Here is a 26,869-nt window from a genome sequence, read left to right on the forward strand (position 1 = left end):
AAACATCCACAGGCTCTGTCTGTCCTGCTAGGCAGGGAATTTGTGTTTGATCCTGAAGCTTCTTATGGTTATGTTATAAGATGTGAGTCAGCTAATCTTTTAGCTAGAATTATTATCTTCAAGATATATAAGTCATTCTTAAAACTTTATATTTTACTTTGTTTTCTGTTATTTTCCTTTGGAGGTTTTTGTTTGTTTGTAAAAGTTGTTTTGGTTTAGATATTTTTTCTTTTAGGAACTTTAAAAACTTACAGTTGTTACGGTAGGATGGAGAGGGTTGCTCTGCTCCTAGGTGGAGCAGTGTTTTCATAGTACATCCATCCCAGTACATCTGCAGCATCCCAGTAGTCCTATATGTGATGCCGCAGTGTTTCCATAGGGCTGGTGCCAGGAAGTGGACCCGGGGTGCTGAAGACTATAGCTGCCCTCCACTCAGAGTGCCAGCACACCTACAAACCACTCTACAAGCGATTCAGATCATACTCCCTGTCCTTCTAGTCCTTCTTTTTGCTTTAAATAAGAGCCTTCTTTTTAAAATTCTCAATTTGTTTCCAGTTCTTCATGTTTTGAAATTTATACTCTGCTTTTTGTGCATTAGATTGGAATAGTATATGCTTCATGGTTTTTAAATGAATAGGCCAAGGTTTTCAGCCAAGTAATTCAGTATTGATTTAAAGCATCATAGAGCTCACAGTCCTTCCACATTGAGCTTAGTCTTTAGGCACAGGCATGCAGCCAGGGGCATGGCACAGCAAAGCAAAGCAAACAGCAGCCTCAGTCTGAAGAAAGTCGGGCTTTGACCACTCTCTGGAGGCATGCCCAGGACTCTGAGAGGCACAGGACAGCGTTGTTTCCCCTTGCCTCCTGCCTGTGGTACCCACAAGGTCAGTGCTGTGTACAGCCTCCCCTCACTGAACTCCTAGACAAAAGGAAGAGGAAGTGTGGGAGGTGATGTCATGATTCTTGTCCTTGGGAGTTCATAGATGACATTCTGTTTGCAGATTTTGTTCTTTGTGAGACAGAACAGAATCAACCAGGTTGTATTTGGGGGTTCCAGAATATTTTCATATTCTTTGTGAAAACTTAGGTAAGGTTTTTAGAAAATGGATAAATATAAGTCCCTCCTTGCTTACAAGTCTCTAGGATCTGATATAAAAACCTAGTAAGCATAAAATATGATTCAAAGTCATAATTAAACCTTTCCATGATAAATTGCATCTGCCCTTTGTACAGATTCACTTGACCATTTATTTGTGGGATTTGTTTCTGGTCTTATTTACTCTATGTGTTCATTTTCTTGCCAGTACCTCATAGTGTAGTGCCTATTTTTTTACAATGCTATTTTATTTGGGATTCATTAATTTCTACCGCCATTCCAACCCCCCAACCCTAGGTAGGAAAGAAAGAAGGTTAGAAGGGAAAAGGGACATAGACCTCTTTAGACTTAGTTCTGGCTGGTTAGGGTCATCGGGTTCTTTGGGAAAATACCAGTCTCAGTCATTAGGATATCTAGCAGTGCAGCAGCAGCAAACAGCAAATGCAGCAGGCCAAACATGCAGCCTTCTTCCTCCTCATCTTCTAGAAAGAAGATCCTTCTTCTCTCTGGGCTCTCATATTTACACTCTCCCAAAGACCTCAGAATTCCACTACAGCTAGCAAAGACCACACCCCTCTCCAAGCCACATGAGGCTGTTATCAGCTGTGGATAAACTAAGGCAGTCCCATATCCCACACTTGGAATTAAAACAAAAATGTATTTATATAACATAACTGATTTTTTAAAGAAACCAAAACTTCCAAAACAACACTGTTCTTAATTGATGTCACTAAATCAAACAGTGCACATGCTCAGACCGATTCTTTATTTTGAAGTGTATTTTTACATGTATGGGGATTTTGCCTGCATGCTCATATGTACTACATATGTGGCTGATACCACAGAAGCCAGATCAGGGCATTGAGTCTTCAGGAACCGGAATCACAGATAGTTGTGAACCATCACGTAGGTTCAAACTCTGACCCTCTGGAAGAGCACCGAGTACCCATTGAGCTGTCTCTTCAGTCCCCTCTGCCTATACTTTTGAAGGGTGGGTTGCTGGTTATGAGATCCTTGACTGCTAGTTTTCATGCTGCACAGGGAATGCCTTTCCATCGTCTTCTGGCCTGCAGTGTCCACGTGACAAGGCAGCCACTAACGCTGCTGACTCTCACACAGCCCCAACCTCGAAGCTGTTGATGTTTGGTTTCATCTCAGCAGTTTAGCGCTGCTGCCTCTAAGTGTGGAGAGCGCTTGGCTCATGATCCTGTCTGTGGCCATCTTGCATCTACTGTTGATTCCTGATGTCAATTTTCTCTTCTAGTTTCTGCACTGTCGATTCCAAAAATTTCATTTCATTCTCTTCTGTAATTATGTCTTCTTTGGGGTCTCTGGTTGTTGATTACTGGTCATGTTGCCCTTTAATTTTTCCAATAGTTCTTTGAACATAATAGAACTGCTTTGATTTATATCAGCTAAATTCAGCATCTTGCAGCACTTAGTAACAATTTCTGTTGACTGCTTTTTTCTTCAATACAGATCCTATCTTCTTGTTTACTGAGCTCTAGTTGGTTTTATTTATTTTTCTTGAATATTTTGTTTTGTTGTGTTTTGTTGTTGTTGTTGTTGCTTTGTTTTTTTTTGTGGAGGGGGTGTTTCAAGACAGGGTTTCTCTGTGTAGTCCTGGCTGTCCCAGAACTTGCTCTATAGACCCAGCTGGCCTGTAACTCAGATCTGCCTGGCTGTCTCCTGAGGGTCGGGATTAGAAGTGTCTGTGTTTGTTTGTTTGTAGTGGAGACCGGACCTTGCTGAGAATCTGTTTTGGCAGGTCTGGGTTCCGCTGTTGCCTCCCAGAAGGTTATCATTGTATTTTGTGTGCATAAGGAACTAGCCTAGCCTGAATCACAGAACCCTTGCTTGCAAAGCTCAGTTGTTATTTTCATGTTTGTGTGTTTAAGACTGGCCTCCTGAGGTTTGCTCCTTCATATAGACTGGCAGGAAGCCTAGGATGGATTGGACAGAACCCATGCCAGTATGGTTTCTTTCCTGTCTTGATGTAATTATAAGTAGAATAGGGCATCCAGAGCTCAGATCGCATCAGTTTATCCCCAGCCTTTATTCCTCCTGGTCCTTTGTTTTGTTGTTTGGGGTTAGTGGTTTGTTTGTTTGTGGAAATAGGCTTGTACTGAGTTGCCCAGGCTTATCCATACTTCTGGACTCAGATAATCCTGCTGCCTTAACCTACCATGCAGCTGGGACTGCCACACTATGCCTCACTTCCTACCCTGACCCTTTCCTATCTTCCTTGCATGCGTCTGATGGTTGGGCAGGAGCACGTGACTTAGACACCAGCTGGTCCCCACTGTTCCTGAGAGCTTCAGCCTGGCATCTGCTTGGTTCTGCCATCTTGCTAAGCACAGCCACTTGCTCTTCCTCTTCATTTGAGTTTGACCCTGCCACCAGTGCTGCTAAAAATGGGTGTCTCTCCCTCGCTCCACACCAAGTGAGCTGCTGCCTCCTCCTGTGGCAGGAATGCTGCAGCCAGTCTCGACAGCCTGCTTTGCCCAGCATAGCCTCTGAGGAGTGGGGAGGGATGCAGCAGCAGAGAGGTGGCGCAGGCCAGAATGCTACAGATTCTCACTGTTCATGGTGGAAGTTGAGCAGTCTTTCCAGCAAAAGACACTGTCAGAAGATGTTTATCTTTGCTGGTTTCCAGAGCCGGGCTGTGGCTGTCTTGTCGGCATTGAACAGCTCCCTGTTGGTTCTCGGGGATACGGTTAGTTGAGGGCCTCACCTGGCTGTGTTAGAACTCTCACCTTCAGACTCTCAGCTGATGCTGAGTTCATGTGGTAGGATCATAAAGTCTCTGCTCAATTGATGTTGGCTGTGCCATGCTTGCCGAGCTCTCTACTTTAAAACAGGAAGAGTTTTACAAGTTTTACAGTGTGTTAGCAGGGCTGCTAGCTCAGGGAGGTGCTGTCATGGGATTATTGTCTTTGCCATTTAACTTCCAAGACAAAATAGAGGGGCTGAAGAGATGGCTCAGTGGAAAGAGCACTTGCTGCTTTTGCAGAGGACCTAGGTTCAGTTCCTAGCATTCAGATAGTGGCTCACAATTGCCTGTAAACGATACTTCCAAGGGATCTGACACCATCTTCCAGCCTTCTTTGGCACCAGGGTCACATGTGGTATACAGATACACATGCAGGCAAACATGCACACACACTGAAAAAAATACAAACAACAGAAAAGAGACAACAAAGTTATAGTCTCCAGGGAGTATACACATGCGCCCCTACACTTTGTGGGTGTGTGTGTGTGTATGTGTGTTTGGAGGACACTGTTTATTTAATTTTTAGGTAAGATCTTTCTGTGTAACCTAGGCTAGCACTAACTCACAGTTCTGACAGTCTCCCGTGTGTGGGTTATAGACGCCATGTCTGGCTGCAGGATAGCCCGACTTTACTGAGTAGTGAGCACAAATGTTAAGTACTTATGTGTCTCTGACGTGTTTTACAGCTATTAAAGTCTCATTTACACCGTGAGAGTGGCACAGTAACTTCCGCTTACCGCACCTTCATTGCCTGTAAAGCCTCCTGTGCCTGCCCTGAACTGACCTAACGACTGTTTATAAACTAGAGGTGGTTTTCTGCTTTGAGATGTTTCTTTGCAACATCTTTGCAATTAACATTTTTTATTCTTGCCAACATTAACATTTGTTGATGTGCAAAATTGGAACTTTATTCTTCATTGATTAACTTCTTTATTTTTCTGTGTGTATGTGCCTGACAGTATGCATATGTACCATGTGCATTCAGGAGACCATGAGAGAGGCTGGCTCCCCTGGAACAGCCCATGGAGGTCAGAAGAGGTTTCAGATCACTGAGGTTACAGGTGGTTGTGAGCGTAGGTTCTGGGAACGAGAACGGGGTCCTCTGGAAGAGCAGCTAGTGCTCTCGCCCGCTGAGCCATCTCTTCAGCCCCTGGAATTTCATTCTTAGAAACTAAAGAGTCAGGGCTGGGTCAAGGGCTCGGTCGATGAGAACAGTTGCTACCCAGCATGAGGACCTGAGCGCAGATCTTCAGCACTTACACAGGAAGCCAGGCATGACCACACATGCTGTAACCCCAGCGCTACAGGGTCTGGGGACAGGAGGAATGCCGAGGCATGCTGCCTGCCAACCTCGTGCTAGGTTCAGTGAAAGACCTGTCTCAAAGGAATAAATCAGAGAGTGGTTGAACAAGAAGCCGGACATTATCCTGTGGCCTCCACAGTCCTACGCATGGACACACACACACCATCCATCGATCACACATAGTCTGTGATACACACACAAAGAGTCTAGTGTCCTTCCTGGGAATTTCTGAGCCTTTTACAAAATAGCCAGGTATCTGGCTGTCTCGGAAGACGCAGTATAATAATTCTCTCTAGAAGGAGTTGTGTGTCACTCTTGGTGTATTTCTTCTAGGTCGCTTTGAAGAGGAATTTATCAAAATGCGTATGGAGCGCCTCCAGGCCTGGATGACCAGGATGTGCCGGCACCCCGTGGTGTCAGAAAGTGAAGTTTTCCAGCAGTTCCTGAATTTCCGAGATGAGAAGGCAAGTGTAGCCTATGGTCATAGGGAAATGGGTGCTGGCACGTTCACAGTAAATTTTGTCTGAAAGGAGCCAAAGTAATGTTGCCTGTTTGTCAGTCCTTCCAGAAAAAAAATGAAGAAGGGACAGAAACCTAAATTCTGGAGAGAGGACATGTGTTGTGCTGTTTGAAAGAACTGCCATCCAGCAGGCTTCTCTGTACGCCAGAGTAGCCAGCCCTAGGCAGGTGGGGCACAGATGAAGAATATGCTTAGATATGCAGGTTTTTTCAGTGTGCTCTTTAAATGGGCTCAGGGCTCGGGAAGAACACCAGGCCACACGCAAGAGGCCCTGAGTTTGGATTTCAGCACCCACATTAAAAACACATACCTGCACCCCAGCATTCTGACGAGTGGAAGTGGGATTGTTGGAACTTGCTGACTACCATCCTAGCTCCAGGTCAGTGAGAGACTGTGTCTCAAAGGAATAAGATGGTAGAGCAGGCCCTTCTCTGACCTTTCCATGTGTATGGCACTTGCCCTCACCCCCCCCCCACACACACACACATATACCACACACCCAGGCGTGGGGAGACTAAACTTCAAATGTGGACCTGAGGAGAGGAGAATGAGCTCTGTGAGTTATCTGAGTCTTTGGGCTCCCAGTGCTACGTTGCCATGTAGGAAAGCAGAATCAGAGATGGATCATTCATCCCAAGGCCAACTCCTCTTCCCATAGAGGAGGCTGAAGTGCAGAGTCGATACTGGTCTTTCTCTGCCTGCTCCGCAGCGTCACTCAGCCAGTGCTCAGCTGTTTCTTGTGAAAGCAGGACAAAGCTGCCTTCCTGACACCTCCTGGTTGGCTTCAGAAGTAGCCTTCTCTTGATAAGCTTGGACTGTATTGTTTATTCTCCAAAGATGTTTTCTCCGTAATTTTACATGGGTCAAATGTTGCAGATTTCATATAACACTGCAGAGTAAAAGCATGGACCAGTTCAGAAGTAACAGCGAATGCTAACTATAGTATGACTTGGGAAAATGTTACCAAGTTGTGTGTGTGTGTGTGTGTGTGTGTGTGTGTGTGTGTGTGTGTGTGTAATCAACTTGTACAATACCTTATCTTCCATTGGAACCTTCAGAGAGCAATGTCCTTGCTAAACTTCATAGTATTTTTGCCTTGGAGAGATAATGCATTTACAAAATGTGTTGAATAAACATCCAAGCTCTGTCTGCATGCTTAAGTATGCTTGACATAGAGTAGCCATTTGGGCCTTGTTCTCACTGATGGTGTCTTTCTAGACTTTACAGGCATGGTTGGTATATTGTCTATCACCAGGAGGGGAACATCACACTGAGGGCTTCCATTGTCTTTGTGAGGTGATGTCAGTAACAGTAGCAAGCTGTGCAGGCTGCTGTAGCCAATCCTAGTTTTTCTGGTGTGAAGTTCTACAGTGTGTGTGTCCTGGATCATCAAAGCAGTGAAACCAGGCTCCTTGAGCACCTGAGGGCTACTTTATAGTTAGTGAAACTGCATGGAGCCTCCTTCAGGTTATGGATTTCAAAGGATCTTGTACTGAATTGTCAAGGGTTTAGAAAGTACTGATAAAGGTCATGCTTTATGCATAATGTGCTTAAGAAGAAAATTTTAAACATGAGTTGATTTGTTTGACATGGAGCCACCTTCCAAGATTGATAAACTCACTGTAAAAGTGGTATAAATGAAAAAAGAATGAACTTTGAATCATTCACTTGCTCTAGGCCTTGTTTCTACTCCTGTCTGCTGCTGTGGTCCTTGTATTTATTCTCATTAGACCACAGTCTCCTCACCTGCCAGAGGCATTGTAGAGCCAGAGAGCAGTGTAATGCTTTCCTTCTCAGTAGCTAACATAATGGCGAACAGAGGAAGCCCAAGAATCACCCTAGAATCCCCATAAATAAGTGGTTGTCAAGTAGCTGGATAAAGTCATTGCGTTCTTATCAGCAAATCATTAAGTACAAAACCTATCAACTTCAAAACTATCAACGATCTAGGAATAAATACAAGAAATACACAAAAAAAACCTATCTGTAAAACTATGAAAATTTGACAGATATATAAAAAGGACCTAATTAAGATGTCACATGTGAAAAGTCAAAGGGGAAGAAAGAGGAGCTGAAATGCTCAACAGTGGAGTTAGAGAAACCAGAACAGACACAAAACAAGCAAGTGAGGCATGGTGACAGGCTCTTGTAATCCCAGAGCTGAGGAAACAGGGAAAAGTGGGTCCTTGAAAAGTGGGCCACTCACTGGCCAGCCCACCTCACCTAACCTATAAGCCCCAGGTCTCAGGAAGAGACCCAATTTCAGAAATCAAGGTCCATGGATCTGACGCCCTCTTACTCAGCACTCTGTACACATGGTACTTAAACATACATATAACAGGAAAAAAAGAATCCTTTTTTTTAAGGAGGCAAAACAGTTCATTTTGGTCAGAGTCTCTTAGAGGGCACTTGTAGTAGTTTTTATGTTGGAAGCCATCGCAAAAGGAATGTGGCTGAGTCTGTTTGCTCATGTCTCCTAAGAAGTGCCCGTGCCTGGGCGGTGACACTGAGGTGGCCCAGGCATCGGCCTGTGGTGCTGACGATATCGGGTGGGAGCTACCTGAAAAAAAAGGAGACAGGGATCCAATCCCTAAGCTGTTCCTGCGTCTGCTCTGGGATTTGGAAGAGCAAGTCACCCTGCTGGCAACTGTGGCCCTGCCATGTTCTTACTTACAGGAATGGAAAACTGGAAAGAGGAAGGCTGAGAAAGACGAGCTGGTGGGAGTCATGATATTCTCTACCATGGAACCAGAGGCTCCTGACTTGGACTTGATAGAGATGTAAGAGCTGCTGCCCGGCTTCCCTTCCCCTCAGCCTGCACACTTCCTTTGGCTCACCCTCTTACCCTGGGCTCCAGCAGCCGTAACTCACATCCTCAGAAAGGAATTCATGCCTGAGCGGGGTTTGTAGTCAGCTGGTGTCCACAGAAGTTCCACCTACCACAGCAGGTCTGTTTCACTGCTGATGTAATATTACTATTTTCAGTAAAGTCTGACGGGACGTGGTGGCCCAGAGCCACTGACATCCATGGAGTACCCAACAAAGCAGAAATCGTTTCCTGGCAGTGCCGGGATCAAACCGTGGCCTCAGGCAGGCGAGGCGTTGTGTTTATTCTGTCTCTGCCTTGCTGATGTGACTGACAGCTGTCTCTGCTCCCAGAGAACAGAAGTGTGATGCTGTGGGGAAGTTCACCAAGGCCATGGATGACGGTGTGAAGGAGCTGCTCACGGTGGGACAGGAACACTGGAAGCGCTGCACGGGCCGTAAGTGCTGTCCCGGGCTCCGTCTGCACAGGGACCCTGGCCCATGCACAAGGGATTGGGTTGAGCTGCAAAGTGCCTCTCAGACCCTTGCTCTGACCTTACTTTTCCACACCTGTTATACCAGAAAACTGAGCATAATGAAGGTGGCTCAAGAAATGTCATAAAAAACCAGCATACTAACTTGAGTTTTTAAGGTCTGGTCATTTGAGTTCTGTAATCTCTGGCAAATTAATCTTTGTGCATGTTTAGAGGATATTTCTTGTTTAGTTGGTTTTGCTTTGCTTTGCTTTAATTTTTGAGCCAGGGTCTCTGTAGCTCAAGCTGGCTCCTAACTCTTTGATTGTCCAGCTTTCCCCTTTCAAGTGATCTGTGTAGTTACAGGTATGTGATGCCAGGCACCGCCCAGGGCTTCACTTTTTACGTGCCTGCTTTAGGATATGGTGTACTTGACTAAAGCCATGGTTTTCTTATTGGTTTGGTTTGGTTTGGTTTGGTTTAAATAGCCTGTATACTCGGTAGAAAATACAATAGATGTGTCAGGCTAGGCCACTACAGAGGGACCTGGCCTGTTAGCCATGGCATTACTCATTTCCCTGGGATTAAGAATTTCTTTCTTCCTGTCCTTTATATGTAGATTTCATGTTGCTGAGCTTTTTTTCCTGTATCCTCAGATTTGTGCAGCTGTGGTGCCCCAGGATAGACTAAGTGAAGCATGCAGGGGCAATGTCCTCTATAGATGAAGGCCTGGGAAGGTAGTGAGGTTCAGAACCCTGCCCAGCATGTGTGAGGCCCTGGACTCAGTTTCCAGCATGACAGAAAAAAAAAAGAGAAGAAGCAATAAAATACAAATAAATAATTCAGCTTTAAAAGTCATGAGTTAATTTAGGTGCACATTTGTAGAAGGCCATCATAACTTTTAATCTGTAGGGTAAAAACTGTATGTGGTAAGTAGCATGAGTGTCTTCCAACCACGGAAGCAGGTAAATCAGAGGTCACTGTGTCTCTGAGTTTCTGGCAGCTGAGATCAGGCAGGTGTTTCTTTCAGAAGGTCACGGTGCCTACTGAGTGAGCCTGTGTAGAAGTCCTGACATCAGGACTTGTGGAGGTTCTGGAGGATGGTCCTCAGACCTAAGCCTGGAACCATAGGGGTCAGTTAGAGTCCTCATATCCCATAGGTGAGACTGCATACACCCTTCTCTTGAGCCTTTGTTGCCACACGGAGCCATATTTGCCAAACCTTCCATACGAAGATGGTGTCTCTGGTTACTGTGATGCTACGTGCATGTGAACAGGCTAAGAGGGTTTTCTTTCCCTGTTCTCCACCCAGTGAATGAGTGTGAGGGTGGGGTGTTATTAATTGAATCCACCACTAGTTGAACAATCAGTTAAAAATAATAGTCAATTAAAGAAACCAGTAGTTGGAAAGTCACTTCATCAGTATTTTATTAATGAATAGATGCTATTGCAAATAATTTTGAACAACTTTTATTATAAGTCACTGCCAGAGAACTACTGAGTGTGCTTCAGGCTGCTTCGGGGACTAATCAGTTAACAATTCCTTCCAGCCTTACCCAAGGAGTATCAGAAGATAGGGAAGGCTCTGCAGAGTTTAGCAGCGGTGTTCAGCTCCAGCGGTTATCAAGGTATATCTGTATTTGTTTATAATTTTCTTTGTCAATAAATGCACAATAATCGTCCCCATTTGTGAATTGCTTCAGTACCTGTATGCATTGTGTGGTAAGGGGAATTTTCTCAGCTGAGAATTTTATGTATAAAGCCCCAGAGCTCTTCTCTTGTACATCCCCATAAAGCATACAGTGGGCTCTGGGAAAATGGGCACCCTGCCGTGCCTTAGCACACACAGCTTACTCCTCCTGAGCGGAGGAGGGAAAAAGGTACAGCAGGGTGAGGCCAGTGCAGAGGTCGTACCAGCTGGCTAAGTACACCGACAGCTGCCTGTTTTCTGTGCTGTCCTCACTGTCAATCAATACGCAATTGGATATTTATAGTACATGTGGCACTTTGGCCAATATTAAAAGTGCTCAGTATATTTTTTTGTTGAGTATCATTCAGTTTACTAAAACTGCTTTTTTTTTAAAGAGCAATTCCTTTAGATTAGCATCTGTTTTAAAAACATGTGGGTCAGGGATGTTGAGCACCGTGTCAGCAGTACTGCAGCGTTTGGTCTTCTTATCATGTCAGTGAGCTTGAGTCCCAAGGCCGTCGTAATTACATCCCATAGATCCTTCGCTGCACCCACGGCACAGTGGGTGGTAACACTAGAACGGTGTAAGAAAGGCTGCCACGGCCCCTGCCAAACCGTGAAACATCCCAGTCTTGGGGCTAAGATACTTGGAATCTAATCTCAGTTGTATTTGGGAGACAGTGAGCTCCATTGCACTTTTGAAACTGTAAAGAAGGACCCGAGCGTTGGTTGATGCTGCTTTCCCTGTTCTGATTCTGCCTAACAGTATTAAAGGCTTGGCAAAGAAAGGGTTCTCTTTATAGAAGAGAAAAATAAATGAATGATGACGGAGAATGGTGCAGCTTTGCCAGAGATGACCACAGTTGCTTCTGACAGTATGAATACTAGAATTAACCAGAAACTGATTCTGGATCTGGTTAAGCCTTGAGGCCTGGTGGCCAATTTGAGGACAAATTAAGGACAGAGGAACATGTCACCACAGAGATTCAGTCCAGAGTGAACCAAAGGATAGGACTCATCATACTCCTTAACACTCCACAAAAAAAAAAAAAAACAGTTTTGTTTTTAAAAAAGGGCTGAGAAGAGCCCCGAGTTAAGAAGCACACCCGGTCCTCTGTACACCGTCTCTGCCCTGGTGCATACAGAGCCTGCCTGAGGTGCTGGAGTCCCACACACTGGCTCCTCCTGCGAGCAGAGCAGTGGGCTCTTCCTAGGTGTGCAGCACAGGGTCCTTATTCTTTAAATGTTCCTTTTCAGGAAAGTTTGCAGTTAAAATGTATGTCCTAAGAAAAGAGAAACAGGGAACAAAGGGTGTAGATGGGAGAAGTTGGTCACTGTCAGGATTGCTATTGCTGTGATAAGCGCTATGACCAAAAGCCACCTGGGAAGGAAGGGTTTATTTCAGCTTACAGTCCCACAGCACTGCCCATCACTGACGGAAGTCAGGGCAGGCCACGGAGAAACTGTTTACTGACTTGTCCCTCAGGGCTTTCTTAGACTCCTTCCTTATAGCACGCAGGACCACCAGCCTCGGGTGACACCACCCGCGGTGATCTGGGCCCTCCCACATTGATGATTGATAAGGAAGATGTACCATAGGCCAATCTAACAGGGACATTTTCTCAGCCGAGGTTTCTTCTGCCCGTGACTCTACAGCCTGTGTCACACTAACATTAAAAACTAGCCAACATCTTCATCTGGGAACCAGAGAATGGGTGGAGTAGGGTTCTCATCAACTTTGACAGTGTTTTACAGTTTCTACACTAAAAGCTATCCATGAACTGTATAACAAAACCCACACGTATAAGGAAAATGTTACACTAGTTGCTTACAAGACTGCAATCCGTTTCAGGTGAGACAGACCTGAATGATGCAATAACAGAAGCTGGGAAGACTTACGAGGAGATTGCCAGCCTTGTGGCCGAGCAGGTACTGCCGTAGTCACACTTCCAACCACGGTCCACGGTCGCTACTTAAATCAAGTAGATGACCTCTTTTCTGTGTGTCTGAGGTTTTCTTTTCATTTTATTTAGTGATTTTTTTTTCCACTTAAGCCAAAATGAACAAATGTCTCGTTATGAAATCCAAATGAAGCCAGGTAGTTTACACCTGTAATGCCAGAACTTGGCAGGGGATAGCCTTGAGTTTGAGGCTAACCTGGGCTACATAGAGTTGTTCTACAAGCTGATCTCAATTACAGAGTAAGACCCTTTCTCAAAAAGACAAAGAAAAAAGTCTCAATGAGGTTTGAGTCTGTAGCTCAGTAGTAAATGGCCTAGATTGCTGTTCATACTTGTAGGGCCCAGAATTTGATCCAAACACCCTCCAAAAAGGAGCTATAAATTGAATGCCTCTGGCATCAACGCCTCTGGTCCACTCTCAGCCATCCAGGCTTATAATGTATGAGAGACCCTGGCTGACCCCACACTGCCGCCTACCCTCTCTAAGATTGCTCTCCTCATCTGTAAAGTGCCTTAGGTGAGCCTGAGGAGCTTAGGTAGTATTTGTGTGTTGTCTATTAAAATGTAGGCATTAAACTATAACACTTCTGCTTATTACAATTTAATGCCTATATTTTATTTGATTAAAATGTGAAATATTATCTAAAAATACATATTTTATATAGTATAATGTAAATACCTAATTTTACAAATCAAGTTCAAAGTGATTTATCACTTTCTTCACAACAGAATATTCAAAATCTAGTAGTCTCATAGGATTGTTTTCTATTAGGAGAACTAATCCTAAATGCTTAACACTGAGTATTCTAGTTTACTTTCTGTTGCTGTTCTAAAACATTCTGACCAACGGCAACTTGGGAAGGGAAGGGTTTACTTAGCAAATACGTCCAGTTCTCAGTCGGTCATAGAAGGAACTCAGGACAGAAGCAGAAGCCTGGTTTCTCTGCTTTCTCCTACAGCCAAGGACAGTCTGCATACGGATGGTGCTGCCGCAGTGGGCTGGGCCCTCACACAGTCAGCAATCCAGTGTGCCACAGACATTCCCACAAGCTAGTCTGATCCAGGCGATTCTCAAGTTGAGGCTCCCTCTTCACGAGTGACTTTAGGTTGTATCAAGTTGACAACAAAAACTAAGCAGCATAGATGGACATGGTAGCACACATACCTGTAATCCCAGCACTCAGGAGCCAGAGGACCCAGGTCTGTGTGAGTCTAGTTAGTGAGATCCAGGCAGCCAGACCCTGAATATTGAGACTCTGGGCGCACACTCCTCACTAGTCTCTTCTCCTTGGTCTCTGAATTCCTCCACCAGTAACGGCCAGCCTGTGTCTTGTTATAGCCAAAGAAGGACCTCCACTTCCTGATGGAGTGCAACCACGAGTACAAAGGCTTTCTTGGCTGCTTCCCGGACATCATTGGTGCTCACAAGGTAAGGGCCACAGTGTAGAAGGAGCTGCTGGCCGTACAGCATTGCCACGGTGTTTAGATACTACCTTTATCCACGAGAAAAGAAACTGGCTGGGTGTGGTGGCACACACCTGTAATTCCCATGAGCTCAAGGCCAGCCAGGACTACATAGTGAGACCCTGTCTCAAAAAGATGAAGTAATACACTGTAATTCCCACTGTAAAGTTTTAAAACTAAATTTAAAAATTGGTTGGTATATTTTCACGCTTTAGCTGTGGTTAGTATTTTCTCTTCAAGCTCTGTAGGCTCTAGTGTCTTTGGATTTGGTAGGAATATCTCTGCAAAGGGCTGGTCTGTGGTTAGCAGTGCTACATGAAGAGTCATGAAAAGAACAACACAGGTAACAATCTTTGTCTAAGTTACATAACTTAATGTGACACTCAGAAGGGTTGCTCTTGTCAGAATCTATGCCAGCAGAGTTGGAGGTTTGGGCGTGGAGCCTCATTTACACATACAGGTAGAGGTTTTTCTTTGCAGATGGTCATAAATAATGAGCCGTGTGGTGATGCTAGAATGGGGACCCTTGGCAGCGTGCACAGCTACTTCCATCTGAGAATGAATTTAAGCTGATTCAGTGCCTCTTACAAAGAAAGGACAAAGTAAAGCCTTACAGTGTGCATGCTTAAGCCAGCTCACAAAATGCTATTTCGCAACAGGAGAGAGATGACACATGCCCTTGTGACAGCTCTGAGTGCCTTTCCAACCTGTCATGCCCTTTCTCCTCTGTGTACTCTTGAAGCACCAGCAGCACACAATCTTACAAGGACAGAATTCTGTTTGTTTCTCTTCTCAGGGCACATAACACTGCAAGTTCTAGCTTTATTGCATTTTTTCAAGAACAATAGCCTTCTGGCTTCCTAGGGACTTGGAGGTTGTAGGACTCAGATGTTTTCCTCTGTTCTTACTGTTGCAGCTTTTTTCTGCTTAGTACCAAGTCTGCAGAGCGTGAACATTGTTACATCTTAACTAATGACCTTTGCTTTATCTTTCTAAATACTGTCACATTTATGTATTTTCCAGGGAGCAATAGAAAAAGTGAAGGAAAGTGATAAGCTGGTTGCAACTAGTAAAATCACCCCCCAAGACAAACAGATGATGGTGAAGCGAGTTGGCACCATGTCTTACGCTTTGCAAGGTAAGAAAAGGGTGGTGAGTTACTGGTGGAGAGCTGCTCCCTCCCCTGCAGCATCAAACCTGACTTGTGGGGTAGAGATCCAAATGTGAGTCCCAGTGAAATTCAAAGCTAATTTAAAATGTCTGCCTTTCTTACAGGTAACATTTTATTTTACAGATAGACTTGGGATAGCTGTGAGTGACGGCTTGATAAACCTATACATCTTATTACTTCTTAGAGACAGACTCCTTTCATAGCCTTTAATACATACAATTGTATTAAACTCCAAAGTTCAGCTTCTAGAGGTTTGTAACCTCTGTGCTCTGGGACTGTGGAATCCAAAGGAGGCTTAGGGGAGTCATTTTGGGCATAGTTTGCTGTTAGTAAAAAGAAAACAGCTGATTTCTAGAGATTTGAGAATGTGAGAGTAGACAAGAACAGCAAATGGCCGTGTCTGTCTGGTGAAGGCTGACACATGTCTTGGCCAAATGGAGGCATCAGTCATATTGAGCATGCTAATCAATGACAGCCACCCATTACTAGAAAGTGCCAGTTGCTGCTGGCGTCAGCCTGTGTTTCTGTGCTCTTGAGAGAGTTGTACTGAGAACTGCCGCTAGCCAGCGAGATTAAGTCCTATTGATGATGAGTCTTGGCCAAGCAGAGAAATCCCATGTTGTCATTTGAAGTCTTGCAGAGAACTAATCCCCGTGATAATTTTGTTGTAGCTGAGATGAACCACTTCCACAGTAACCGAATCTACGATTACAACAGTGTCATTCGCCTTTACCTGGAGCAGCAAGTGCAGTTCTATGAAACAGTAAGTGGCCCCCATGCCTTGTGCACATGTGTGAGCAGAGGAGGGTTCCTGCTTAATGACCTTGACCATGTAGAGTTGTTTCCTTTGTAGTCTTTACTGCAGAATAATAAACTGAAGGGGGTTACATTTGAACAGAGTTTGGTGGCTTACTTTTTTTTTTCATCTTTTAAATTTTCATCTGAGTAATATTGGATCAGAAAAGCTCCCTTGGTGGCAGGAGAGATGGCTTAGTGGTTAAGAGCACTCGTTGCTCTCACAGAAAACCTCTTCCAATTCCCAGCACCCACACTGGGGGTCACAATCATTGATAACTTCAGTTCCAGGGTATCTGGTGCCCTCTCATGACCTCAGCGGGCACCAACCACACACATGCTACATATACAGACATATGGCAAAAGATCCACATACAAAATAAAATGAATAAATGTTATTTTTGGAAATGTTTAACTTTCCTTTGAAGAGCAGGCATTGGCTTCTTTGAAGCCTTGAACAGTTAGTCCTGATTGTGTGGCTTCATTCCTTCTGAGCCTTTCCCTGCAGAGGGACAGTGCATGAGGTCGCCCTGCCACCCTCAAGTTCTACTCCCTTCAGTTAGGGAAGGAAAGCAAAGTCAGCCTTTGTCTGTTACCCAGGTTTCACAGTTACCAAAGGAGTCTCTTCAGGCAAACCAAAACAACACAGTATTCTAAACATTTTCATTCAGAAAACTGTAATGAAGAACTTAAATCTTCCCTTCCTCTGCCTGATGTTTTCATTCAGGACAGCGTTTCCACACATCTTGTCAGTGTAGCTGGAATTCAGACCCTGCTGGCAGCACTGTAGCTGTAAAGTGAGCACCTGAGGCGGCCTTGACTCTCTCTCTCTCTGCTGTTGCCTCCCATGCGTTCAGAAGTAACCCAGGCTAGTCCTCAGCTCACATCCCTGCATGGGTCACTTTGGGGTTTCACTCTGCCAGAAACACCTTCTGAATTCTTGAAAAAGCTGTGCTTAACACACTTCGTGTATAATTGTGAATCCTGTGCTGGCAAACACGATGGTGGTCTGTGTCTTTTACCTTTCGTCTCATGGTGCTGCTGCTGCTGCTGATGATGCTGAGCATGGCCTCGCTGTTAGAACCTAGTAGGTTACATCTGTCTCTGAGAAAATACTGGAAAGGTGCCTCTTAAGGGTCTCATACTGGTAATTTGTTAATTATCAAGACCTTGTAATTCCAAATGGAAAACCACATATTTTACTGTCACTGTTGTCATAAATTTAAATGGCTAATATAATGCTGTGGGTTTTATATTAATATACAGTCCTATAGCAAAAATTTCCTTTAATTGTTAAAACTTAACGTTTCTGTTCATGGAGAAAAGATGTATGAGTAACTACTCTGTCTAAGGTCCCAAGACAGATGGGGATCTGATCCTTGAAGGGGCACCTAGCAGATTCACAATGCACCCTGGGCTGTCGGAGATGCAGACTCTACATACACGCACTGTGTAGTAATAGAACAGGAAGTCCTGAGTTTTTAGACTTGTGCAGAAAAGAGAGCGACTGTGGGCGGGCATGGTAGCCCAAGCCGCCATCCTGCTCTCTGGAGGAGAAGGAGCTAGTCTGAAAATGTAGCCTCACCATCAGGCAGGGCTTGGCCGTGGAGCTGGGTGGACAGGGGGGACAGGAATCGGGGCCTCCCACACACTGTGCACACTGCTGTGAGCAGCAGGGCTGCTGTGGCAAAGGTCCCCAGCCACAGCACAGAGTCCCAGTAGCTGCAGAGGAGACAGGCAGACCAGCTGAATAAAGTATTTGACATGTTTATAATGTTTAACTCGGAAGAGGGAGGGTGGAACACTGAAGTTGTAGTATCTCAGGGTGATAATATCTCAACTGCTCTGTTTTTTTCACCAGATCGCAGAAAAGCTGAGGCAGGCCCTCAGCCGCTTTCCGGTTATGTAGACCAGAATGGAACACAAAAGAACTCCGAAGTGCTTCTTTCTGACCTGGGGTGATGCAGTTCACTTTTCCCCCTATATTAAGAGAGAAAAAGAAAGGAAAACCAAAAAAGAAATAAGCTGACAAAAACCTGTTTTCGTCATTAGCCAGCCTAAATGTACCATTTGTTAGGATGGCCTTTTTTGGTTCATTTCAACACTTATTAGTTACCCAATGGAAAATGTCTATTTTTGGAAATACTTAAATTCATCAAGATTTTGAACGGAGAAATAGGGGTTCCTCCTCCTGGTATTTTACATAGGATCGTAATTTATACATTACCTTGATATTCCAGTTCTTACCCAATGTCAGATAATTAATACTAATTGCTTTCTTAAAAATATGAAATATGCCAGAATAAAAAGTATATCTTTGTATATTTTTATAACTCTTTCAGTCCTTTGGGGCCCTGTCTGTTTAGGGAAGTCTGCACACCCTTCACTGACATAGCTGCAGTTCAAGTGCTCACAGGTGTGGGCATGCAGAGAGGGTTTCCAGATTGCCTACACCCTCAAGGTGCCTGGTGGGCAGCCCATCACAAGTCACATGTGGTAGGCACAGCAGGTGATAGACCCCACCTGCCCACTGCTGCACACAGGGTCAGTTTTCCTGTGCTGCTCTTGTGTAACATTTAGCACTCTTTGTACTCCTCTCTAGTTCAAGGTAAAGCACGTTTTATGCTAGAAGAGTAAGTCAGAAAAGGTGACTTGTTCCCACTACCCCAGGTGGGTAGCCACCCTGATTCCTATGCCCAGGAGCTCCTGGTGGAAGAACTAGTCATCTTCCAGAGCTCTCACCCCTCACTCTCAGTCACCCCCACCCCACCCCCGCCACTGTCCATCAGCTGAGATAGGAGAGGTGCCAGTGGCCTCCTGGTTTGGAGCAGCAGTGGCTGGTCAGAATTCTCTCAGATGAACTAGAGTCTAGCACCTGTTCCCGTCCCAGAGAACAGGGAGACTAAGTGACTGAAGCGGATGTCGGCTTGGAGGACGTGTGGCAGCCAGCTGATGATGAACAGAGAGGGACACTGTCTGTGGCTGTGTGTCCCCACCTTCAGACAGTCCTGGTCCTGTGCTCACAGCACAAAGCACACACTGGCTCCTCCCCGCAGACAGGAGCTCCCTTCCACAGTTGCCTTACACTTAATCCACTGCTTTCACTTTTCTGACCTGATGATTCTATTGTAGAGAATGGGAAGTCTGGGCCAACATAAATAAGTGAAACCAAAAATAAGTAGCTGAGAAAATCCAATAAGCATGAATATGAGAACTTCTTGTTCCTTGATATCACGGGTTTTTGTTAATGTTTTATAAGTAATTTTCCCCTACTTGATTTTCCTTTTATAAAATTCCATAGAACAGTGTTTATGATACAGCCATTTAATATATGTACAAATTGTAAAGAATATGTATAAATATTTTACATAAATGTAAGAGCATGTAGAAGGCAATATATAAATAAATTGTTTAAAAAAATTGTACAACAAAGTGCCAAAGCACTTTTTCAGAATACTGTGTGGCATTTTTGTGTGATCAAGGTTTTGGTGGTGTAAACTGCTTTTCATTCCAACATTCCAACTGCCGAAAGTTGTCCTGGTAGTAAATTTGTCTTCAAACCATCCTTCCCCTGGCATTAGTACCAGACTTTTCTAGGCCCTGTCTCCCAGAAATAGTGCTCTCTTCACACCTTATGCTATGTAGTGGTGGTGCACACCTTTAATCACTCAGAAGGCAGGAGCAGGTGAATCTCTGAGTTCAAGGCCAGTGTGGTCTACAAAGCAAGTTCCAGGATGGCCAGGGCTTCACAGAGAAACACTGTCTGGAAATACCAAAAATTATAAAATAATAATAATAATCACACCTTTTTCATGGCATCAGCTTTAGGTCTAAATTTCTTAGCTGTTTTCTAGAATGAAGCATACTAAGAGTAAAATTAGAACCAAAGCATCAGATGAACACTTTAACTCCAACAAAATGGAAGATTCAGCCACCAAACATTGATACATCATTTTTTCAAATACGACGATAGATCCTCAGCCCTGTTGCCAATCATGCAAGCATACCACAAACTGATGCCCTGTGACCTCCTCCCAGATGTACTAAGGAGAAAAGAGCCAGGCAACTGGAAAAGAAATTTAAAGAGTTGGTGAGAAGAGGCAAGAAGCTGTCTTTGAGCTGGGGAGAGTAAAGAGAATAAAGAGAGTGAAAATCAGACACAGTCCAGTGGCGGCTGACATGGTGGCGTGTGCATGTCCTGTCTAAGGTGGTTCTTTTTGTGTTGATGTTTGATTTTAATTAGTTGAATCAACTTTTGGGTATCACGGAAGAGCTACAGTAATAGAGGAACTTCAAAAACTCTTGGCAAGGTCTGGAGAGGTGGCTCAGCTGTTAAGAGCACTTGCTGCTCTTAAAGACCCAGCTTTGGTTCCAGCAATCTGTAACTTCCTCTTCTGTCCTCTGAGGACCCCGCATATGTATGTGTCACATACATGCATGCATGCAAACACGTATACATAAAATCTTTTTTTAAAAAAGTACTGTTGCTGGCTGTGTCAACATCATTTACTTTTTGAAAATGAGATGACTACATTGTGGCCAAACACTGAAGTTTTTAGATGTATTTTATGTGTATGAATGTTTGCCTACACATATGTATGTGCATCTGTGAGTGCCTGGTGCTTTTGGAGGCAGAGGAGGGCCATCAGATCCCACAGAGTTGAAGTCACATATGGTTGTTAGCTGCTGTGTGGGTGCTGGGAACTGAACCTGCATCCTATGAAAGAGCAATAAGCTCTTAACTGGTGAGCCATCATCTCCCAGGCCCCCAGATGCCGAAAATGTTTTATGATTTGCAACATGCTATCAAGTTGCTTATGTCAGAAACATGATTTGTGCCTGAATTTGACAATGAAAGCTGATTATAACATTTTGCCATACATTTAAATGAGTTAAACATGGATCTTCAAGGTGAAACCCAGTTTACCATTAAATGTTTCAAACCAAAGCAGCAGCATTCTAAATCAAACTAAAATTACAACAAGCCCAAACTGTGGCAGATAATTTCACACATTTTGATATATTGGCTAAAGACAGTTCTGTGAACATCAAAAAAAATATACAGCTTTGCTTTCAATTTGATGCAAGAATTTGAAAATATTTCCAAATTTCTGAGAAACTATTTTGCTGTATTTGCTACTCCAGTTTTGGTCAACATAAATGATTCCTGCTGTGTTTCAGATGGAATACACACAGCTGTGATCTAATAGTCAACTTGGAGAAAAACAAAAACGGTTATATCTCTTTACCAGAATATTCTCGGTCCTATCTCCGAGAAACAGTGTCTCTTCAAGATCATACCTTATGCTGGAGGAAGTGGTGATACATACCTTTAATCCCTGCACTCAGAAGGCAGAGGCAGGTGAATTTCTTGAGTTTGAGGCCAATAGTCTACAGAACAAGTTACAGGACGGCCAGGGCTACAGAGAGAAGCCCTGTCTTGAAATACCAATAATAATAATAATAATAATAATAATACCAATAATAATCACACCTTATATCATCACCTTTGTGCAGTTCCTAAATTTCTGAGCTATTTTCTAGAGTGAAGACCAAGAGTAAAATTAGAATCATAGCATCAGATGAACACCTTAACCCAGAATGGAAGCTTCATCCACCAAACCCTGATGCATCAGTTTCTCAAACCCGATGCCAAAAAGCCCATTAGTTTATGTTACCCTTTTAGCTCTGTAATAGATTCAATGAGGTTTTATTACTTGGGGTCATTCTTTAGTAGTGATTAAAGGCTTGGGACCTGGTTGACAGGATTTTTTTTTTTCTTGTTTGTTTCTGCTTTTTGAGACAGGGTTTCTCTGTGTAGCCCTGTCTAGGAACTCGTTTTCTAGACAAAGACCGTCTCAGACTCACAGATCTGCCTGCCTCTGCCTCCTAAATGCTGGGATTAAAGATGAGTTCCACCACCACCTGGCGGTTGACAGGATGATTATTCAGGGATTTGTTTTCCATATCTGTGGGGTGGATAACAAATTATGCACAGACCCTTTGCTCATGAGCTTCTATTAGTGTCTGTGTATTTAACGTGTGGCCAGAGTGTTACTCCTCAGTTAATGTAGCTCGGGAAAGGCTAATAGCTGGAACGCCTGAAATTCTACGGAGAATAGAAAATTGGCATGAATGACAGGTTTACAAGCACAGGGCAAGAGTGGGTGGGCTCGGAGCTACACTTCGTCACTAAGGAGCTACCGGCTCTTCGTCTCTTACTGTCAGTTCCCATTTCCTAAATTCGGGGAGCTTCTCTGAGATTGCAGCTTATATTCCAGCTACCTCTAGAGGTGTCTTATCGAAATTTCTTTTAATTTCAAAATGGGTGTTTTTATTCTGTGGTCTGTATCCTGACTGCCAAAAAAGGGGTATCGATACAGGACCTAAGTTGTAGGTAACTTATTCTGGGCCCTGGCTGGATCCATTTTCCCCGGGAACTGGATCTGTTTGGATTTTAAAGACAGCGCCGACTCCTGTGCCTAGCCAGACTTCGATCATCCACAGCGCCCCTCGTCCGTTCTCTTGCAGTGGTGTCCCTTCTCTGATCTTCTGACAGCACAAGAGCTGAAGGAAAGCCGCGAAAGGGGGACGGAGGGTCCCCTCAGCCCCAGAGCTGCGCGGGGCGGGAGGGTGGTCCGGCGGGAGCCAGAGGGTCCTTTGGCAGGCAGCTCACCCACCCCGGCGGCGCGCAGCTGGCGGGAGGGTTTGGGGGAGAAGGGCCCGCGTGAAGAGAACGGTAGGCAGAAGGAGCCGCGGTCGCCTCTTCACGACGTCCCGTGCCCCGCGCTGAGGCGCAGGTACGGTCTCAAAACCGTGAGCCATAAACCCCGTGGAGCCGCCACAGTAAGACAGCAGCAGACCCGTCGGGAGAGGTGGGCGGGGCGCCTGCGTGGTGGGCGGGGCTTGTGGCGGTGGGGGCGGGACCCTACTTTCAGTTGCTTCGGGTGAGCTGCGCGGGGAGCGATGAGCCTGAGGGGCGGGGTCTGTGGGCGGAGACTAGACGCCTGCGGTGCTGGGCGCACGCGCAATTGGGTGGACGCCAGCGGCTGACCCACCAGCTCTCAGATCACAGCTGTGTGTATTCCATCCGAAACATGGCAAACCCGGTCTGGGGGAATTTTCTACAACAGAGCTCTGGCCGTTGAGAATGGAACCTAAACAGACGCGTCTCTGAGGAGTGTTTGAGGAAGCCAGCGTCTCTGAAAACGCGGCCCTGTTTCTGAGCCCAGCCGAAATGACTGGCCTGGTCGTCCTGTGTGTCCATCAGCCAGCGAGGAAACCTCTAGAAGCCCGCTGAGTCCGGCAGCGCCACAGTAGAAACCAGCTCCGTCAGAAAAGGCAGCGAAGCCGACCAGGCGAGGGCCCGGCGATAAAGTGGACTGCGCAGACCTAACAGGCCTCAGAAAGGCTTTATAACTAAAGTTAGCCCCCCTCCCCCTTTTTATTTTTCCTAGACAGGGTTTCTCTGTGTATCCCTGGCTCTGAGTGTCTGGAACTTCTGTGTGTCCTGGAACTTGCTTTGTACACAAGGCTGGCCTTGAACTCACAGAGTACCACCTGCCTCTGCCTCCCAATTGCTGGGATTAACGATTTTCACCACTATGCCCCGCTCCAAGTTTAAAGATGAATACATGCTGTACTGGCCTCCAGGCACTTGACCTCATGAGTGGTGAGGAAATAAAGAACAGACAGACACACAGAAAGAACTGATTTTGGGCGGCCTGGGCTCTCTGATGCAGAAACTCAGCATGTTTATTACAGAGGTGAACAGGGAGATGGGGCTACTGTATACAGCTGAACAGGGGGGCAGGATTTATGGTATACAGTTGGAGGGTACAGCTTCACATCTGTACCCATGCCTCCTTCAATGAGCTAATCTCTGCAGTCTCCATAGGGGAGTAGTCTTCAGTCCGCAGACATGGGGGCGGGGTGCTACGGTGGTAGACATTTTCTGCACACACAACAATATTCACACTTGAACAAGGCTGCATATCAAGACTATGTCGTTAATAGGTGAGACGTGTGTGCACTCACGAATGCCACTGTATTAGACTATGTTTAGACTGATTTTGATCAAAGGAGAATCACCACATAGTAACTTGAAATTTTATTTTATTTTATTTTTTTTCAAAATTGGCTTTTGGGGAATGTAATAGGATGTCATTATGTTTCAGGTGGCTTTTCCTCCCTTCCCTTAGCTCTCAGAATAATGACTCATGAGATTCTATTATTTTACAACTACCTAGGCCATATAGCCAGGCTCTTCTCTGATTAGCTCATAACTTAAAATAACCCATTTATTCTAATCTGCATTCTGCCACGTGGCTGGTTAACTGAGCTCAGGCACCGAGCATCTCTCTGCCTCAAATCTTGGCTGAATCTCCGGCGACTGGCTCTATCCCAGAATCCCTTCTGCCTGCAGGATGCCTCACCTGTTTGCTGCCTCAGCCATAGGCCATGGGTTTGTTGTTTTTTGTTTTTTTTTAATTGACAGGTGTTGGGTCCATACAATACACATGAGATTCATTCTACAGGTGAAACGTTTTTGTTTTGTTTTTTTTTTTAAGAAAATATTTCAAATGCTTATTTTATATTTCATTTTTCTGTATTTGATTTGTTTTCACACTTCCAAATATACACAAAATGGAAAGCATCATGTTGCTCTTTCCTCACACACCTGTGAGAGGCCGGCATTCACCCTCTATCTGCATCCTTCCTGGGCTGGAAGCTTGTTCCTATACAAGTCAGCTTCTCCAATTCCCAGCACCATCCACTGACAAGAGGTCTGTTGGGCATGGAAGCTTTTATAACTTTCTCTGTAACTTTTTCTGCTGCGCAGGGTAACTATGTACAGGCATTTTTAAAAATAAGACATCTTGTGAACTTTTTATGCATGAATTTTGCAACCAGTCTAAAAGCAGGCTGTTCCCAAAATAGGGTGAGAACAGAAAGGACACACCTGCCTACTCCCCAAAGGGGTACACCTGTGGCGTCCTGCCCTGCTAAGCAGAAGATAGCAGGGGAGGCCCTCAAGGCTGTGCCCCTTCACCCTACCTGTTAGGCAGAGATTTGTATTGTTCAAGGCCCTGCCCGGTTTCCACCCTTCTGGACATTAGCCAGACTCTAGCCCTGGCCACTGGGAGTTCGTCCTGAATCAACACTGTCCTGGACACAGGCAGACCTTTGCTGTTTTTGGCAGGTGAAAATTCTGTGTGCTTGTGAGCTTCGGGTTATTTTTCCAGATGTGATAGAGAGGGTGCCCAAGGTCTGACTGCCAGACTGTCAGGCCTGTATGGAAGCTGAGATTTAAGCTTAGAAGGGAATTAATTAGGCCCCCATCCACCCTAGAGCTACAGGGGCCCATGCCAGCACAGTCTCTATACCGACCCCTCAACCCCACCCCAGCCCCCAAGCCCTACCCGACAGGTTTGCTGGCTGGATTCCAGGAATAGACCGGGGAAAAAAGGCAGGCACCTGCCCCGTGAGCAGGAGAGCTCTGGGCTTCCACGAACACTGTGGTCTGTGTGGCAGCCTGGAGCTGCCGAGCACATGGGGGTGGGGCTTTATTCTTACTTTTTCATCTAGGCTTTTGCGGGGCCCTTTTGACTTTGGTGCCATCCGAGGAGAGATTGCAGTCTGGAAGGCTCTGCTAACTTGTGAGCCATGGGATGCACACCCAGTTCTCAGGTCTTAAACTGTGAGTGCCTTCTGTGTGCGACAGGTCTAGAGTGACTGCCAATACTCTTTATATACACTTTTTTCTTTTCTTTTTTTTTTTTTTTTACAAGTAATGCCAAAATGCACTTCCAACGCAGCCGTTCCTGTCAGCTGTTCCTTATCACCTGCTCAGACCAACCTGCAGGCCCAGACAAGCTTTGTGGGCAGCTGGGGTAAGTGATTCAGCCTCCCCTGCCACGCCACATGCTTCCTGCGAACATACATGGGGTAGGCTCTGCCAAGATGCAGCTGTATCTATGGTGACAGACACCAGGAAACCTACAAGGGAACTATCAGTTCAGCAGCACAGGTAACTGCCCCCCATCATTCCCAGGCCTAAGGCCACCCAGACACTTTCTTGATTAATCATTGATTGATTGGTGTGGGAGGAATCAGTCCACTCAAGTGGTGCTAGATGGATTAAAACACGTTGAAAGCCAGTCATGGTGAGGCCTACCTTTAATCCCAGCACTCAGGAGGCAGGGGCAGGCAGGTCCCTAAGTTTGGGACAGACTCCTCTACAGAGCTACTTCTAGGACAGCCAGAGCTACCCAGGGAAACTCTGCCCTCTGCCCAGCAAAAGGAAGTTGAGTGAGCCATAGAGAGCAGGGCAGTAAACTGCATTCCTCCCTGGTCTCTGCCTGGAGTTCCGGCCCTGCCATGACTCAAGGAGGGACTGGGCCTTGTGGGATGAAATAAACTCACCCTACCCAAGTTGCTTTTGGTTCACGGTATTTATCACAACTGTAGAAAACAAACCGGAGCAGATAGCTCCGCAACGAGCTCACTGTTTTTACAGAGGATTTGGATTCAGTTTTCAGCGCTCACTTGGTAACTCACAACCGTCTGTAATTCCAGTTGCAGGGAATCCCGTGTGTTCTTCTGGCCTTTCTGGGCACTGCAATGCACGTGGTATACATACATACATGCAAGCAAACATGTTTGTACATAAAATAAAGCCATGAAAATAAAGCCGGAAGGTGGTGGTGCTTGCCTTTAATCCCAGCACTCGGGAGGCAGAGGCAGGTGGATCTCTGTGAGTTCAAGGCCAGCCTGGTCTACAGAATGAGTTCCAGGACAGCCAGAGCTACACAAAGA

General features: G+C 45.2%; 1 protein-coding gene across 1 annotated transcript in view; it reads left to right on the plus strand.

Annotated features, from left to right (window-relative positions):
* Snx9 (sorting nexin 9) overlaps positions 1-19,483 on the plus strand; it is a 79,618-nt gene extending 60,135 nt beyond the window's left edge. Inside the window, exons 10-18 of the mRNA XM_055615953.1 lie at positions 5,506-5,636; positions 8,369-8,472; positions 8,852-8,955; positions 10,521-10,598; positions 12,513-12,589; positions 13,961-14,050; positions 15,109-15,223; positions 15,928-16,019; positions 17,913-19,483. Coding sequence (XP_055471928.1) covers positions 5,506-5,636; positions 8,369-8,472; positions 8,852-8,955; positions 10,521-10,598; positions 12,513-12,589; positions 13,961-14,050; positions 15,109-15,223; positions 15,928-16,019; positions 17,913-17,960 — 839 coding nt within the window. The 3' untranslated portion in view covers positions 17,961-19,483. The remainder of the gene's footprint in view (positions 1-5,505; positions 5,637-8,368; positions 8,473-8,851; positions 8,956-10,520; positions 10,599-12,512; positions 12,590-13,960; positions 14,051-15,108; positions 15,224-15,927; positions 16,020-17,912) is intronic.
* Positions 19,484-26,869: the final 7,386 nt, after the last annotated feature.

Source organism: Psammomys obesus, unplaced genomic scaffold (genome assembly GCF_907164565.1).
Source record: "Psammomys obesus unplaced genomic scaffold, mPsaObe1.curated_primary_1811, whole genome shotgun sequence".
In the NCBI taxonomy this organism is placed as follows: Eukaryota; Metazoa; Chordata; class Mammalia; order Rodentia; family Muridae; genus Psammomys; species Psammomys obesus.